The 17,836-nt window shown below is 46.6% G+C and overlaps 1 protein-coding gene across 3 annotated transcripts; it reads right to left on the bottom strand.

Annotated features, from left to right (window-relative positions):
• Window positions 1-12: 12 nt before the first annotated feature.
• On the bottom strand, window positions 13-17,818 carry rhbdf1a (rhomboid 5 homolog 1a (Drosophila)). 3 transcript variants are annotated; one of them, XM_088358422.1, is made up of 19 exons: window positions 17,436-17,818; window positions 5,793-5,938; window positions 5,382-5,521; window positions 5,088-5,192; window positions 4,597-4,810; window positions 4,187-4,393; window positions 3,998-4,117; window positions 3,774-3,937; window positions 3,356-3,607; window positions 3,169-3,280; window positions 3,014-3,088; window positions 2,704-2,865; window positions 2,538-2,638; window positions 2,404-2,467; window positions 2,235-2,329; window positions 2,088-2,163; window positions 1,920-2,020; window positions 1,328-1,481; window positions 13-1,203 (listed from the first exon to the last, which is right to left on the bottom strand). In XM_088358422.1, exons 2-19 carry the CDS (start codon window positions 5,907-5,909, stop codon window positions 784-786), a joined length of 2,679 nt encoding a protein of 892 aa, XP_088214548.1. In that variant the 5' UTR covers window positions 5,910-5,938; window positions 17,436-17,818; the 3' UTR covers window positions 13-783. The 3 variants fall into 3 exon arrangements, with proteins under 3 accessions (XP_088214548.1, XP_088214547.1, XP_088214549.1); XM_088358421.1 differs by having other exon boundaries at window positions 5,088-5,195; XM_088358423.1 differs by lacking the exon at window positions 5,088-5,192.
• Between the last annotated feature and the right edge of the window lie 18 nt (window positions 17,819-17,836).

Below are 17,836 nucleotides of genomic sequence, written 5' to 3' on the forward strand. Positions count from 1 at the left end.
ATGCACACCAGCTTATTATTTTGTAATTTTTTTTCTTCTCTTTTTTTCTATTGTTTTCAGTTACATGTGAGTAGACAGGCAGCTAAAACGCTACCGTTTCCAAGACAAGCATCACTTCTGGAGAAGCAATAAAACACAAAATATGAGGAAAAGGAAAACATTTGAGTGCTCAGCATAATGTAACAAAAACAAATATGGCAGTAGTAGTTGGTACATTTCTCTTTTCAACAAGGCACCAAAGGTTTTGATATTGGATTTCTATTTCTTGCGGTTGTCCCTGCTGCTTCTTTTTTGAGCTTGCCTGAATGAATTCGGTGGAAAAGGATGAGGACCAAGTGTGGAAAACCAAAAAATATAAATAGATGAAAATGACCACAATTGGAATTATAGGAGTCAGAACCTGTTTTCAGTTGGGATTAAGGGGAAAACAGATTTTGGTGTTATTGTGGTGGTGAGATTTTTTTTTTTTCCCACGTGTGGTCCTGATCCTCCTCCTGCTAAAAATCTTCATGTTCAGAGTGAAACATAAATGACAATTGGCTCTTTCTCTCTTGTGTACCAGCAGTGGCTTCAGTCCTTCAGACCCCGGGTGAAGTGCTGAGCCTCATAATGAGTGCATGGGAAGGGGGGGGGGTGCTGAGCAGGTGGTGGTGGTGGTGGGGGGGGTGATTACACAATGTGACACGTTGCTCGTATATTTACTCGAGTAGAAAAACATCTCGCCGTGGAGTTCAAGTGGTTTCAAAACGTCCTGTTCTGACCCGATTGGCAAGGTGGGAGGGGTCAGTGGAGGTGCGCGTTGAGGTCGTACTTCTCGCAAAATTTGTCCGTGAAGGGGATGCAAGTGAGCAGCTCGCACCATTCACACTTGATGGGGTAGACGTAGAAGAGCACGGCCAGGCCCGAAAAGAGGCCCACAAAGACCAGCAGGAAGACGATGATCTGGCAGCGTTTTCGGTACAGGTCCATGCGGCCGAAGCTGATGTAGGGCAAGAAGGCGAAGGACAGGAAGAAGCCTGAAACGAAGCCGCTGAAGTGCGCAAAGTTGTCGATCCACGGCAGCAGGCCGAAGGCGAACAGGAAGAGCACCACGCACAGCAGCTTGGTGAAGGCCACCCAAGGCTGCGCCAGGATCTGCCAGCTCTGGAACAACTCCACAAACAAGCAGGCCAGGATGCCGAACTGGGAGCCCGCCGGTCCCACCTGAGCGAGGCAAATCTCATGTCACGCCAATTTATTTGCATTGGCTCAATCAGAATTGATTGCTACTTTACCAGCCTTTTTTCCAAAAACCCAAACTGGGACCTAAAAGTCATTTCTCGTTCACCTCGGCTCTGTACGGCAGGAAGATGGCCGACGCCAGGTTGCCGGTGATGCCGCTGACGATGTAAATGATGGAGATGCGCAGCCATCCCGCCAGCTTCTCCAGGTCCCTCAGGATGGTCATCTGGAATGCCACCGACACCATGCAGTGAAGGATCCTGGCAGGACGGCACCGGAGGAGGCCGCGTGACTTTGAGCGCTACATGGTACAATGTCGCCTTGGCACGTGCCGAGGAAGATAATCCTATTAAGCCAATGTGATTCAGTGCCAGTAAAGCTTCACGGGGGCAATTTCTTTAATTAGCCACGACACCCAAAAGCATAAAGACGAATTAAAGCTCCTTTTAAATTAAAGTATTCCTTTGAATGGACTGCGACGACTCGGCTGGCAGTTATCCAAACTCACCATCCACAATATTAGGTACACCTGAACACTGAAGCCGTTTGATGGAACAACTGTATCAACGATGTTTCAAAAAACTGGTGCTATGTTTGAGTGAGTTGAGGAGCTTCATTTCGACAAAAGGAATGTTTTGATGACCTCTATTGCTAATTCTAAACAATGCAAAGCGCAGATAAATTGCCCACATACTCACCCTGCGTGCAGGAAGAGCGAGAGCCAGAGTCTGTAAAACTGATCCGGGATCTCAGGGTTGAGGAAAGGCAGCAGTCCACATACATCATCCATGCAATGCACCTGCAAAGATGGAGCACTGAGATTGAAACCCTGCCTACAAAAAATAAAAAGGCCATACGGCGCTTACTTGTGAGCAGAGAGTGGCTTCCTCATGAAAGAAGCCGTTCATGAAGTCACAATATTCCCGGGATGTGATTTCACACCTTGGACAAGAAAAGGCCACGTCAGAGCTATAAATGATTTTTTTTTTTAAATATATATTTTTTTCCCTCACCTTCCTTTGGTTCCGATGCAGCAGGGTCGGCCCGTGATGGTGCAGTCGATGTGAGGCAGGTTGGTGTGGTTCCCTGTGTTGTACCTGGTGCAAATCTAACAGCCGACGCACGTTTGACTGATTTCTCATTCAAAATCAAGAGAATCTTTGTTACGGAATTTCCACTCACTGGCCACTTGGTGATGTCATCAGGCCACTCGTGCGGCGCGACCGAGGCGGGCTCCAGACAGATCCTGGCAGGATACGCGCCGTTAGTAGCCTGCCGGTTCTTGACCGTGAACAAATGCGCTTGAAGATCTGTACCTCGGGTCCTGGTGGCAGACGGAGCCGTATTGTCTGTCTTTCCCGTTGAGCTGATGTTTGCTGGAATGCTGGGGCCACTTCACCCACACAGCCAAAGTGCTCTGGACGTATAGAAAAAACCGAGTCAGAATCGCTCACGTAGAACACAAATGATACGGCTACAGACCGAGCACTGTTCTTCTGAGGTCTGGACACAGCCGGAGCGATCGTTTCGCACGCAGCACGCCGAGTTGCGTTCGATGTCTCGTTTTTCCCTGATGAACTCATGCACTTGCTTGTCCTGCCGCATGCATGGAGAGTATTTGGCCCCCAAGTGGATCAGCGCCTCCTGTAGGCAACGATATATATTGGAAAATACCCAAAAGTCAATCATCAGGTGGGGCAAGCATTTTTTTGGGGGAGGGCAGTGCCCCTGCAACCCCCCTTCTAGCTCTGCCAGTGCTTGTTAGCATCTAAATGTGTGTGTGTGTGCTCACCGAGCTCGGCCCGATCCAGAAGTTCTCCTGCTGTACAAACTTGACATTTTCGTACACGCCTTTGTTTCTTAAAACCTACGCACGCGCAAACGAGACCAGAGCGTCACACATCCCGCTACCATCATGAAGATGTCTAACGTGAAGCGTCCACTCACAGAATCAACCGTCTCGTGCTGGGAGAAGCCCACCGGTGCGATGCCGTAGATACACACAGCCAGGATGGTGATGAGCATGTGTACAAAGGTGATCCAGTAAGTAAAAAAGGGCCTGCAGGCAGAAGAGATAAGGGGAAAAAAAATCTTAACAACATCTAATCTATCTAATCGAAGATCTAATGAGCACCTGTGGTCATCCATATCCTCGATCTGCCTCTTGACGTAGCTGTCGATGCGCTTACGGTACGCGCGGTTGGTCAGCTTGCCCACCATGCCCAGCCCGTACGGCCTCTTCTCGCGGGCAAAAAGCTTCTTGACCGGCACAGCGATTCGCTGGCCGCGCCGCTGCCCGTTGACGCTCACCACCTCCTGACGCAAGGGCACCTTGGGCGGGCCTGGCGCGCCCTCTTTGGCTTTGCGCCACCCGCGCTCTAAAGGTCTGCGCAAGAACCCCCAAAATAAATCAAAATAAATTATAAATGAATATTAATGAGCTTCTTAATTAACTGGAGTCAACTGGACAGTTTATATTTACAGTAGACAATGAATAAAGCACAGTGGTCAAGACAGTATTGCTATAGCGCCATCTACAGGCGGTAACTCACAGCATCAGATGACTCCTCTCCAGCGCTGTCTTATCAAGCGCGCTTCCAGTCAGCTCCATCTCATCCTTCTTGTCGCTATGCTCCGCCTCTTTCATCGCCGCCTCCGAAGGCGACTCAAACACCTCGTCCGCGTACGTGGAGAGCTCGTCGTGCATCAGGACATCCTGACCAAAGAAAAGAATTAGTGCAAATATACAGCGGACGTTCTTTTTTAACGGACTCACTCGGGCAAAGAAGGACGTGTCCAGCTCATCGGGAAAGTCGATGTCTTCCTCCATGAAGCTGGCAGGAGTAAAGCTGCGTCTTTGTGTCCGTCGCAGAGTGCTGTCCCGTATGGAGCGCCCCTGATACAAACAATTTTTGAGACACATTTTGAGATGGTGTTCCTAATCAAGTGCAAAACACCAGCTCACCTTGACGAGAGCCGCCGCCGCCCTGAAGCTCATCTTGGCCACCGACTCCCTCTTGCGTCGGCGGGGTATTCTGTTGAGGCCCGAGCGCGAGCTGGTGAAGGAGCAGAGCGACGCTGCCCCGGGCGTGATGGGCGTCTGGGGTACGCTGTAGCCGTCCACCTCCTCCACCATGCGGAAGGCCCGACCGCGAGCCAGCGGGTCGACGATCTGGAGCGAGAATCAGTTCTCAAATATTTAGTGTGTGGTGGTTGGAAAACTTTTTACACCATTGAGCCCTGTCATGACAACATTACACATCACAATATAGCTAAATGTTAGCATGAAGCTAGCGGGGTCTTTCTAGAGGCAATTGTTTGCCTGTTTTAAAAGATGCTTTAAATCATTGACGGGCAGTTGGCAGTTTTTTTTACCTTCTGCATGCCATGCGAGGAGGAGGGCACATAGAGCGGCGGCGGCGTCTCGGTGCTGGCTAACGAGATGTTGTCCTGGCTGGGCAGGTCCATCTCGCGGATCACCTGCGGCTTGAGCTTGCCGTACCGCAGGCTGCAGTGGCGGAGGCTCTTGCGTTGCCATTTCTGCGTGGCGTCGCCATCCTTGCTCACCCCGAACCAGTCGGCCGTGCCCCTGCCGCCAAGAAGCAGTCGGCGTTCAGATCAAGGGAAGTACAATTATGGTGCTCGCGATAAGATAAGAACACGACAGTGACAGGATGACACCTTCAAGCGTGAAGGAACATGTCAGGGCGTGTTTGTGAGTGGAAACAAGAATAGCTTGTCATAGAGACACAGACACACACGTGAACAAATCCCAACAATGTGCGGTGAATGCTAAAACCAAACCAGCACATCTAGCACCACGTGGTCTCGGACTTGTGTGTGGGGGGGGGGGCTTCCCTGCATACCTGAGCAGGGTTCTGGAGAGCGAGTGGTGCTTCCTGGCACTGCGGCGGGCAGCCCGCTGGCCCTTAACGGGCACCGTGTTAATCCGCTCAAAGTGAACCCTCCTGCTGCTGTCGCCGGGCAGGAGGAAGGCACAGAGGGACACAGAAGAAGGAAACAAAGAGAAGAACGGGAAGTGAGAAGCAAGAGTGCAGCGATGGAGTCATCAAGCGGCGGGCCAAGCAGACGGTTAAAGTGGGAAAGACAGGAAAAGGTGAAAGGTTGTCGTTATGCAAGTCAAGCCTCACGGGCTTCACCTCTTGATGGTCTGCGTGATGGACGACTGGCGTTGCAGGACCGGCCGCCGGCTGTCAAAGAAGTCTCGGGGCGGCGACTGGAGGTGAGAGGTCTCCACTGGCATGCTGATGCTGCGTAGGAAACCTTGCCTCTTTACCGGCTGCAAAATGAAACAACAAACTTGATTGTTGTTTTCAAATTTTAACAACAAATAATGGTAAATAATAAACATAGTAGTAACAATAAAATATATTTCACCACACACTCATTAATGTAATAATTCCCAATATAATAAGAGTCAGAGTCAGTTATTAGTGTCAGTATTTAATAATAATTATGACAGCTATTATCTATTATTTTAATAAGATTATCTATTGTAAGGGTATTTAAATATGTTTGTAACAGGATCATTATCGTCATGAATGGGTCACCTGAACAAAAGTGGGCGGCTCGTCCAGCGACATCTGAGCTGTGGGAATGTCTAATCGTAGCCATGGAGGCTTCTTCCTCTGCAGACTACTGGTGCTCTCCCGCCGCGCTTCTGCCATGTTGTGTGTCCTCACCACAGGCCTGCCAGCTACATAAAAAGGAAGGGAGAGGAGAACAACATTATGTAATGTGTCACCGCAAGCATCAAAACTCAAGGAGGACCGAGGACGGAACTCGCGGTATGAATTGACCCCACTAGAGGACGCTGTTGACACTATGGATGAATTTAGCAGCACGGGAACTCGGAGGAGCTTCTGCTAGAACATTGCGTGTCAGTACCTAAATTTAGTTCATGGGAATCTTCTTGGGATGAAGTAAATTCCATTCCACCCACAGGAAGCGGAAATAGAAGAAAAACAGCACTTTTTCTTCTACGCTGAACTAAGTGTTGGACGATCTCCAGAGTCTAACACGTGTGATTGCTCACTTCCCTGTCGACACGCTGCGCAATAAAAACTCATCGCCTCACAGTCAGGCCTTTTTACTGCATCTTTCACTTCCCGTCATCTAAAACTGTTCATTGTCGGCAAGGACTGAGTTTATGTGGTTGCATAAGTGTGCACACCCTCATAAAAGGGGCTGTGTCCGTGTTCATAAATAACCAATTACATTTAAAATGATTAAATGGGGGTCAGCACGCAGCTGCTATCATTTTACGTGCTCCAGATTGACCCCACTAAAGATCAGCTGTTCTAGTTGGCTTTTCCTGTCATATTTTTGTGGTCACATCTTAAATCACAGGCTAGCAATATTATCAGAGGGGCAGGAATTTCTGGCAAATACTGGTTAACTAGTGCCTAACGACCTTATTTTGCAAAGGGGGGGAGGGAACACCCACTCCAGAACACACATGGGAAAAAGTGTCAATTTATTACAGTGCTTGCAAGCACTATACATAGAAACTGGATGGGTGGATACAGATGATGTCATTGCAGTGAGGCTAAATCATGTCCTAACTTGCCCCATGCTGTGCTATCCAGTACGAGTCCCCGCTGTGGACCACATCTGCCCTTCCACAGCCATTCCGACTCACCGCAAGCCTCTGAGCTTCTGCTTTCGACCAAGTAACAATTGGCTTGATGTCGCATAGCAACAGAAGTGAAAAACCACAAACACTTCTCATGGGTTTAGCCCACTTCATTAGGTACACTAACATGAGCTAATAGGAAAGAATAATGCTCGGTTTTGATCGAAGGAGGCATATTTAGTCAGCAGTTTATTAGTTTGGTTTCATAACATGATGTTATGCAGAACAGTACACCCGCTTCAAACCGCAACCACTATAAAGCTATTGTTAAATTAGCCAAGGCAGAAAAAAAGAGTGCAGTAGTACATTCCTGCCTCCTACATTAGCGGCTAGGATTACATTAGCAGCTGCAGTTGATGTGCGTTATAAACTGTTTGCCAACTGCAAGAGTGATGAACAAAGGCGAAGAAGGAAGCTCTTGCGTTTGGGTGAAGAACTCATTTTCAACCTTGTAAATCATGGAGGACTACAAATAATTTTTCAGAGATATCCAATGATCAAAAAGGGATTAAAATTTGGCCAGCGGACCGTGTTCACTCTAGATATCACTTTTCGAACAATTCAAGCTAATGCTAAGACACACGTGTCAAACTCAAGGCCCGGGGGCCAGATACGACCCGCCACATCATTTTATGTGGCCCGCGAAGACAAATTGTGCATCAAATTCGTGTGTCATTACTAGAATTGCAAATTGTCTTCACTTTTAATATCTTCTTTTTTAAATGTTTGACCAGTTTTTACTCGTCTGATTTGAAAACGAGTTATTTGTCAGTTTGTTTTGTTCCTTTTACTGTAAATAATATGAGGTGCTCATACATTTATTTGGGTTGACAGTCATAATGGCCCTCCGAAAGAAGCTATGACTACAATGCGGCCCGCGAAAAAAATGAGTTTGACACCCCTGTGCTAAGATATGACTCGCATCCAAGGTGGTTAGCTTGCTAGCTAAATAGCATGGCTAACATCTTGTTCCCAGTCTAATATTACTTTACAAAGTGCTCCAAGTTGCAAAAGCTGATTCTTTCACTGTATCTACTCCTGAATGGCTTCATCCTTGCTGTCATCTTATTAACGGCGCTCTCGCCTCAGAGTCTCAGTGCTATGACGCAGCCAGCCTGCCATTTAATTTTATTTCATTCGCGCTAACAGCGGCGCTCGCTCTTTGCGCAGATCAAATCAGAGCTGAGCTAAAAGGGATGCACAGACGCAAGTCAATGTTTTCCCTCCCTGATAAACAAGTTGGGTTGCTCAAATGATCGATGATGCCTTCTGGCAAACCAGGTTGCTTTTTTTTTTTTTATGTTCTGCACATGCTCTTCTGCTACTGCTTGAGGGCTTCATCCCCTAATCCCCTCCCGCATTCTGCCTCCAGTATTCCACTCTGCCAAGACGAACTGCCATTTGCGGTTCTTTATGTGCACTTCATGTAAGACAACTTAAATGGCTCAAATTGAAATGAGTAGGCCTCAAGGCTGCCATTCCCTCCAGCGGCAGCCATGTCCTTGCCGTGGAGGAAAGTCACAGATGAACACGAGTTTGGCACCTAGCTCCAACTGGAGGATTAGCCTCTTTCATCAGCGAGACCGCACTATCAGTCATGGTCACATTTACGCAGTCGAAAAATTCTTAAGAGCGCCTTGGTGTTTTTCCCCACGATTTCACTCGATCGTCCCGCTTGGCTCGTAATCTCACTTTCAAGGCGAAGTGCGTTTTATCCGACTGATAGGCGGCGTGTTTGCGTTCCCCGCCGCATTCTTTACAGCGTCGTGATTTCATCAGGGTTTGTTTTGACTTCACATGGACACGCTTTCAAATGTCTTGGTGAGGCCGGGCTCCCAAAAAAAAACACACTTCCACCTCAATCAGGATAGTGGAGGCAGTCTTGCGTGGCTTTTTTTAAATGCAGCATCCATTAGGCAGGAGGAGAGCGCAGACAAAACACACAGCTGACATCTCGCCAGGTGCACGCACGATGGACGGGACCCGATGACGAAAACTGACAGGCAGAACAAATCGGCTGGACTTGAGCTATTGTTATTGTTATGTCCATGGAATCATTTCAAAGAAATTGTGCTCCAGTCAGGCGTAGAAAAACACGGTTGTCTATCACAGGTGGAGCTCTTCAAACAACCTTGAGTTTGGTCAAGGGTAAAAACAACTTCAATGCTGTAATTAAAAAAAAAAAAAAATGGAGAAAACTGTGGACAGTCGGAAGCAGGATGTGGTTCCTCTGATGTACGACCTCACTAATTTGATGAGTCCGGATCACTGCATGAACGCCGTTTGGTCTCGGGCCGCTGCGTATCTGCTTGTGATGTCATGCAGCACACTATTCTCGTGCAACATTTTAGCCAAACATCATACATCAACTTGTAATTAATAAGCACGTCTGACCTTAAACTGGAATAGGGAGGCAGCCGCCTTGGTCAGTTACTACAAGAGCGGCTATTGTTTAGTCTTTCGTCATTTCGGAGTCGGGCCTTGATACGGAGAACAATACAAGGAAATGACACAATTAAAACTGGTTTCCCCCCTCATACTCACCCACTTGGAACTGAATAGATACTATATAAAGGACCTTTTAATTTGGGGAAAAAACATTTTTAACACACGAGGTAGACAATTGCTAAATGACTTAAGCTACTTAAACTAGCTAGCTAGACATAGCTCAATAGATACATAAATGACTGAACCTGATTTCTTTCTAACAAGATGGCACTTCACAATTATTTTGTTTTTTAAAATAAGAAACGTATGTCTTCTTGAAATAAGTGCAACTCTGCGACTGTCATTATTTTATTATTTTTTTCATTTCTCAAGACGTTCCAGTGGAGCTGCTGTCATCGTGAAGGGCCGTGGTGCTATGCGACAGGCTGTCACGGCCATCCAGCCTTTTACGACATTAAAACACACACGCAGCAGAAATATCCTACGCAGCTGACCCTGAGATCAAGTGTCGCGGCGAGCAGAGGGGCTAGACGCCCGGGCATGGCGGGCGGGCGAGCGCAGCCCAGCCAAGACGTCTGGCGTATATACAGTACTTTTGTTTTAACTGTTTTTCCACAGATTAGCGCTTGGTTAGTCCAAACGCCCTTTGACCCTCAGACTAAGGATAGAGTAGCTACTCTTCCCAGACGGCCTCACGCTCATAACAGTGTTTACCAAATGACAGCGTGGTGCGCCAGAGATATGAATAGCTCCTAAAAGTATAAATGGCATCCTCAAAGCGGGCCTTCGGCATGCGGTATATTTATAGCCATGAATTTCAAATGTGCTGGCTTAGTGCGACGTTAAAAAAAAAAAGGCTCGCAAGAAAAACAAGCAAAAGGCCCGTTGTGCCGCTTAAATCTGATTGTGTCTGACATTTTGCCTACCGAGCCACTCTCAATATCAACAATAGCAGCTGAGAGAAGCTAGCAAATTTTATATTACAATATTTTAGTAGGAGGCACCATCAATATCCTGACACAGGAAATAAAATATCAGCGTGAGCTTTGGTGACACATTATTACACGCAAAGCTGACTCAATGCTTTGAAATATTTAAACCCCATCGGTTAATTATTTACTCACTGTGCAGACCGTCTTATAATCTTACTTTTGTTTCGAGTGCTGATAAGTGAGAACAATCGTGCGACTTTATAGATATGAAATAATCTTGGAAAGTTCTATTTATCGCCATATCAGCTGAAAACCAAGAATCTGTGTCATGTCTCAAGTGATGGCGAGTCTTGTTTGTTTCTGCAATCTCGAGGAAGCAGACGATGACGGCTTTGAAAGTTGCAACACCCAGGAACACGCTGTTAAATCGTCCCGGCGCTCTCAAACGGCTGCTTTGTGAAGTCGAGCCTCCGATAAGCAGCTAATTTGACCCGCCGACTGCATCTGAGGAAGCTGAAAGCGCTTTTGTTTGCGATGAAGCTTATCTTACAACGGCTGGACGTACACCTGCGTTTACTAGCTGCGCGACCAGCGGGTTAGAGAGAGTTTATGCGCGACAAGCACACTTTGGAAAAAAGGCTGAAGGCCGCCTGGGGCCGAATGTTCAGGGTGATTCATGAAATTCAACAGGACTGTGACACTCACCGAGAACTGACCCCAACTCAGAAGTGAACAGATCACTGTGGCAGAGATTTCAAAGTAGCAGTCAATGTAGCGACAAATGCAAAAAAATAAAAAATAATCTGGATTAATTGAATTTGACTCAACATCAGAGGCTATGCTAGCATCTCAAAAGGTAAACATGTAACAACTACTACAAAAGTCACACCAAAGTATGTTAGGCTGAGAAGAATTCCAAATAAATTCAGCAAAATCTCAACTGACTTGCCAGAAATATACTACAGAGATCACACGAGGCATTGTGACAAGGTTTGCTGAGTGAATTTCTCCCCTATGGCCGATCTGAAAAGAAATTCTGGCAGTGAAGTACAGCGCTGACCTATCGTGAAACTCTCCTGATAAAACGCCGCCGCACAGCCGTGCTAAAAGTCATAACTCAGACAAAATGAGTACTTTCTGCAGCTCCCACCCGCACCTTAAATTGCCCCCTGAAACAAGCCATTGATTGTCTGGAGGAAGTTTGACATTCTCTCCTTAAAGCGAGTAAGCGGAGAAACATCATGTGATGGCCGTCCAAATAGTTTCCAGCATGATATCAGCATGAATCAAGGCCACAAAAGCCCGCATTGTCTCGCCTGATGTTCAACAACGCTTATTGTGCTGTCTAATTGGCGAGGGAGGGGGGGGGGGTCAAAATCAGGAGCAAGCTTCTTTTTTTCCAATGAATGGAATTGGTGCAGCAAGCAAATCCCCACTGGGTGTAATTGTTTTATTTGTGAGTATAAACCAAGATGATTGCGGTTGATTTTTGTGTCAAAATCACTTCAAGCGGATAAAAATACTCCACAAAAGGACCACCAGCACGGAGAGCTCGGGTTACTGGGAGGGAAGGAAGTAAAGGTAGTTTGGGTTGGAAGGGGGAGTAGGAAACACACATATAAACACACACACACAACGGGATGCGTTCAACACGTCCGGTCCACACGAGCGCGGAAACGACGTGCAGGCATCCCGTCCCGTCGTGTGACCGCTAGCAAAGGGGAATTTTGCCTCGTTAGCTCGTTGGAGAAGATGAAGGAGGACAACGGAGGACAAATCGGATTTAATATGACAGCTTGCTCGGGCGTGCCCGTAAATGAGTGCCAGTCAATCAATCAGTTTGTCGTCAGCCCCAAAAGAAGCAGGCCCACCGGGTATTTGCCCTTTATGACGCATGGCCAGTTCAGCCAGCTTTACTGATTCAATTTGATTCACTGAAAACCCATTTTATAGTATGTGACTATATAAGAACACTAAAAACATCTCCTTGAGGGATTTGCAGCCTAGGCAACACAAAGACTGACTCTATTAATGCTCAATACAAGGACACGTAGACACACACCTAATCAACTGCACACAAATAACAATTACGTGGAAAAAAAAGCACATATCCGGAGTCACATGTGAGTCCGATTAGTTGCTGGAAAGACAAACTTGATTGAGATTACTTACTCTTAGGGTGTCTGTTTTAAATAAGAGGCTGCAGAGTCTTATCTTCAGGTTTCCCTTTCTTGTTTGCAACAATCAGGTCATGTGATTTATGTACTGTGATTCTTTGAATCTGCTACACAGGCAACAAAGAGGGGGCGGTTTTATTAAAGAGGGTTCGGCATCAACATGACTTTTTGAAGGGAGGAATCGTGTTTGCGTGCTGATGTAGTGTGTTGAAACAAGTGTAATGTCATTAAATATAAGGAATATTTGTGATGTAATGTTGCGGGAGGGAGATTCAAACAGGGAGGCGGGGCCGGTTCTATGAATGATGTAATGAGCAGATGCTCGTGAAAAATCACATCATGACGGAATAAAAATAAATTTGCTATGTCATTTCACCATTTTTTAAATTTTATTTTGTACTTTATTTTCATGATATATCTACTTTTACAATTACAAATTTTTTTGACATTACATTAATTGATAAACACTAGTGGTATCGGTAGTTAGTATCAGTGGTACTCAAGATGTAAAAAAGTGGTCAAACTTTTTTTTTCTTTAAATACACTTTGACATTCAGACTTGGCGGTGCCATCAAGATGAAGTCCAGCGAGTTCAAGCACAAAGGAAGGATGGAGGGGGAGGAGGAGTGACAGCTGGACTGGGAGATAGAAGAGTGTGGAAAAATCCAGGAGGAAGGCACAGGAAGACCCGAGCATGTCACTTTGCAGAATGCAAGAAGGACGAGGGCCTCGCAAAGAGAGACTCAGTGGGCAGCCGGGCAATTATTGTCGTATGGTGGGGGCACCAAGCAGTCAGGAAAGATGACGTCAGCGAAGCAGAGAGGAAAGAGGCAAACAAAAAGACTTTTCTACTCTCTCCAAGTGGGAGGACAACTACAACTTTTGTTTATTTTCGCCACAAATTCAGAGCGACGCCTTTGTGACTGTGGCAGGCAGCGTAAAAACAGAGACTTGACATCATTTTCCACCCGCTTTGTCAGCGTGCGAAAAGGAGAAGTGAAAAAAAAAAAGAACTGGCAGCATGTGATGGAGGGAAAGGGAAAGTTGGATTCCGGGTTCAGGTGCTTGTTAAAATCCGCCGGCAGCGTCTGGCCGGGTGCCACCTCACCACGTCTTGACTGACAAACATTCATCATGCTCCAACGGATTGAAGTGACGGCTCGTATAGAAAATAAAAAAAAGCGCAGTATTTCAAACGTGTGGCTCGCCTCTTGTGTTTTAAGCGGCGAGAGGCCAAAACACACCCTGGTTTCTGGGAAGGCCGTTGGAGTGAGTGTGGCGCGTGGTATGCGATGCTGGTGGGGCCGTTGAAGCTGTCCGCATGGAACTCCCGTGGGCCGCATATGGACGCCATTAACAAAGGAGACACGACGTTAGCGTAGCGCTAGACGGTTTCACGTGCTAGCTCAAGTCACACAACGCCCAATTTTGATCCAGTATTTATGTCTGGACTTCCTAATATGACCCATCGGGTCAGAGTACCGTATTTTCCACACTATAAGGCGCACCTAAAAACCTCCAATTTTCTCAAGTGCATTTATAATCCGGTGCGCCTTATATATGGACCAATATTGAGCCACTACAGCAGGCGTGTCCAAATATATGAATTTATATATGGACAAAATTTTAAAATGGGCCATTCATTGAAAGTGCGCCTTATAATCCGGTGCGCCTTATAGTGCGGAAAATACGGTATCGAGTGGTGGAATCAATTATTTTATTAATGATTTTATTTAGGCCGATGCTAATATATAGCACAAGACTTGCCCTCCTCCTACATAACTTTCCCGAGAAGTGATAGCGAAGCATCTTTACCACACCGATTTGTTTACAAGTTCACCCTCAAGTTACTCCGGCGTAACGGAGGCTTGTGTGAATCTCGTAATTCGACGCGGCGTCAAAGGGATTCCACCCACGCGTGGCATGTCCGCTCGTAACGCGGCCTACGTGGATATTTCTGTCCCAAGGTGTCAGGTAAGACATCCTTGGCTAATCTCCAGCCGACAGACACGCCCTCAAAGAGTTCCGCTCAGGAGTCAAAGTTCAAGGAGTCATCGTTGCCGCTGCTTCTGGGAAAATACACAAAGTATTCCCACGAGTTTCCAAACGCAGCTCTGCCCCGAGGTTAAACGGCACCAGACACCGTGACAGCACGCCGCGACCCAAAAAGCCCGGCAGCCAGCAACCCTAATGACACGTCTTGTTTCCCGCAAACGTCGCCTGTTAGCTTAACGAGGGTGCTATATTATGAAAGATTGACTTTTTGATGTCTTGTCGACAGAGATTGATCCTTGAGGGAATGCGGCAAAAGAATGTTGTTATTAAAATGCCTAGGAACCGATTTCAAATGCATCGAATTGGCTTCCAAAAGTGCCAGCAGGTAAAGAAGGTGGTCAACCTGAAAATAGCGACATCACATCGACCGTGATGGGCGCCGCTTGTGAGTCACACAAACCCACTTGCACCCAGCAAAGTGCATTTCCAGGAAGAGCGAGCGGCAGCCGTACAATGCTAATGTGTGCCGGCCTTCAAACGGAAAGCAAAAGACTTCCTGTCTAATTAAAAGCAGCGAAGACAAGGCAAAAGCATCTGTTTACATTCCCTTTGAAGAAGCACTCGTCACACGCCATTGTTCCAACTATTATTTGTTCCCGACTTTGTCAAAAGCTGGATTGACACTGCGTGGTTCAAGTGACATTTTTTTTTTTGGCTTTCAAGTGGCACAATTGGAATGTGCGTCAGAGCAGCGTGAAGGGAAAAAAAAACACTGAATTCGGATCAGAATCAGGCCTCTTTCAAATGTGTTTGGAAATTTCATCTGAATACCCTTCATGTAAAACAAATTTCGTCTCAAATTATCTTCCCTCGCTGAAATAATGGAAGTTCCATTAATCTGTTCCAACCCCACAAAACACCAAGAAAAAAAAAAGGCCCAATTTTAGCTACGGCAACACTGACGCTAGTTTGTGTATTATCTTGTGTCAGCATTAAGCTAGCGGGACTTTTTGGTGCGATTATAACTTGAGTTTATGTTTTAACAGTCAAGTTAGCACTTGAGGATATTTTTGTTTGGTGGTGTGGCAAGAAATTTTCTTTTGTAAAATATGTGCCTTGGCTCAGAAAAAGGTTTGGAAACACTGATGTATACACACCCATTGCCACATTACACAAATCAAATAAACACATTTCAAAACCACCCACTGTCAATCTTAATGAAGGAGAAAGCATATCTGATGTAAACATTACGTAATCAAAATAACTCATTAACTCAATGCTTTTGTAATGTTTGAGATTTATATTAAATATGGAAAATAAAAATTGGGCAATTGGACCTGACATGCACATCCAGTCAGAGTGCGAGCAGATGATAAGCAATCGGATAAAAGGAAGTATTCCAATTGTCTGAAATGAGACGCGGGAGTCATAGTAGTAGGCGGCAGAACAAGTTGGTTAACATGTCTGACCTCTACACACACACACATTAACCAATCGTGATGTCACAAATATGAAATGAACTATGCCTGGCAATTACTTTCATAGACACCTTAAGTCGTGATTTTGCGGGTTGGGGTAGGGGGTGGGGTCTTGGTATATTTTTAGCTGCACACATGTAACAGTTCTGATCCAGAACGAGCAATCACGCAACCATTTTGGAGCACAACCTTCAAGAGAGTCTTTCCTGGAATCTTATTTTCAATAATGACGTCTGTGTCATATCAGAGCGAGCGCCAAAGCAAAACTATTCCCACGAGTCGTCATCTTGAAGCCATTAGGCCGCTTATCACAATGTGGGTCGCTGAGGTGGCTGGACTCAAACTAAATCACTTTGCAGAGGATCTGTCGAGTCACATTTCCAACAAACCCTCCAAGGTAGCAAAAATTAACAAAGCCCTTCACTGATAGCAATGTGAACATTGTGCGCCGTACCCAAATGAACCCAACCTGTCAATGCCGTACTACGTGTTGTAAACAATTATTGGGTGAACTTGGCGAGACAGTCAGACAGCATGCCAGGAATCACGCGGGCACGACTTGCAGGGCAGAACCTCTGAAAAAAAACTCCCACATACCAGACAGTCAACACAAGACCCCCTCCCCAACTACCCCAATACCAGCGCGGTGGCCCAGGACTCGCCCGGCTTTATCGGTGCGGTTACATCATGCCCAGCTATGATCACCCTCCCCTTCCTCCATGCGATAAGGTTTCAAGCCCATGTGCTCCTGTGTCACGTCTGCCAAAATAACTCAGCAGTTTCTAATAAACCGCAGCGGGGAGGCAAGGGGGGGAGGGGTCAAGGCCCACCTGAAGCATAATTCAAACAATCGGGCAGGAATAAAAGTTTTCAGGTTCAAACGAGCAAGAATATGGGAAGCACATGGTTGTGTTCCCCTCACATGCCAACCTGCTGTTTTGCTTGGCTTTCAGCCCACCAGGTGCTCCACAGGAAATGATCAAAAGTCACTAAAAATGATCATTTAGTTAATTTTGGATGCCAGCGACATATAGTGACAACGATTCATTCGATAGGACGAGCTACACAATTACCTGCATATCTATTTTATTTGTTGAGGAATTGTTGTCGTGTAAAATATGTTACTTGGCTTGGGAAACCTTCAAGGATCAAGATGAGGAGGAGGGAGGAGGTGATGTAGTGGGACGGAGAGACGAGGATGATGGCGTGACTTCACCCCGTGATGATTATTCAGCAGCATTCCTCATACCTTTACACAACCTCAGCTGCTAAAAGACATTTTTTTCTTCTTCTAAAGTTACAATCGGGCCTATAAAAGTGAACTGAGTGACTCATAAAAGCACATTTACTTTTCCAATGGGGGTGAAAATAAAAGAAACCTGCTACTTCCACTGGGAAACAGAATACACTCAATAAATGCGTAAATCATGAGGCTGGATGAGGAGGAAGAAGAGGAGGGTCGCTTCTCTTCCCTCGACCTTCTTCCACACGCGTGACCACCATGCTGGTGGAATCAGCCGCAACTCACCGTTCAAAGCCGGCGGCTCGGGTGATCTCCAGCGGCGGGGGAATAAATCCGATTTCCGCGTTCTCCCTTGGGTCTTGTCACATCATCCTGACGAGTTACCAGCTGGAAATAAACGCTTCTTCTCTGTTGATCACCCCCACCCAACCACCAGCACCGCCAGGATCCTTCCTTCCTTCTCCGGCGTCGCCACAAATCCTTCGCCGGCGCCGGGTTGTCAAATCCGGCCACGCTTCTCAATCGCACCGGCGCCCCTGGAGGATGGAACCGGGCCGTCCGCGTCTCTGCTTCCCACCGACGGACACAGCCTTCCCACACTGCTCCATGCATCGACCCGGCCCAAGTTTTTCTTGTGCCGGGTTTGAGCGTGTGAGCCCCGCCCTGGACTCGGTGACAGTCTGGGG

This window comes from Syngnathus floridae, chromosome 17, assembly GCF_059516105.1.
Source record: "Syngnathus floridae isolate MCC-2025c chromosome 17, RoL_Sflo_1.0, whole genome shotgun sequence".
Taxonomy (NCBI): Eukaryota; Metazoa; Chordata; class Actinopteri; order Syngnathiformes; family Syngnathidae; genus Syngnathus; species Syngnathus floridae.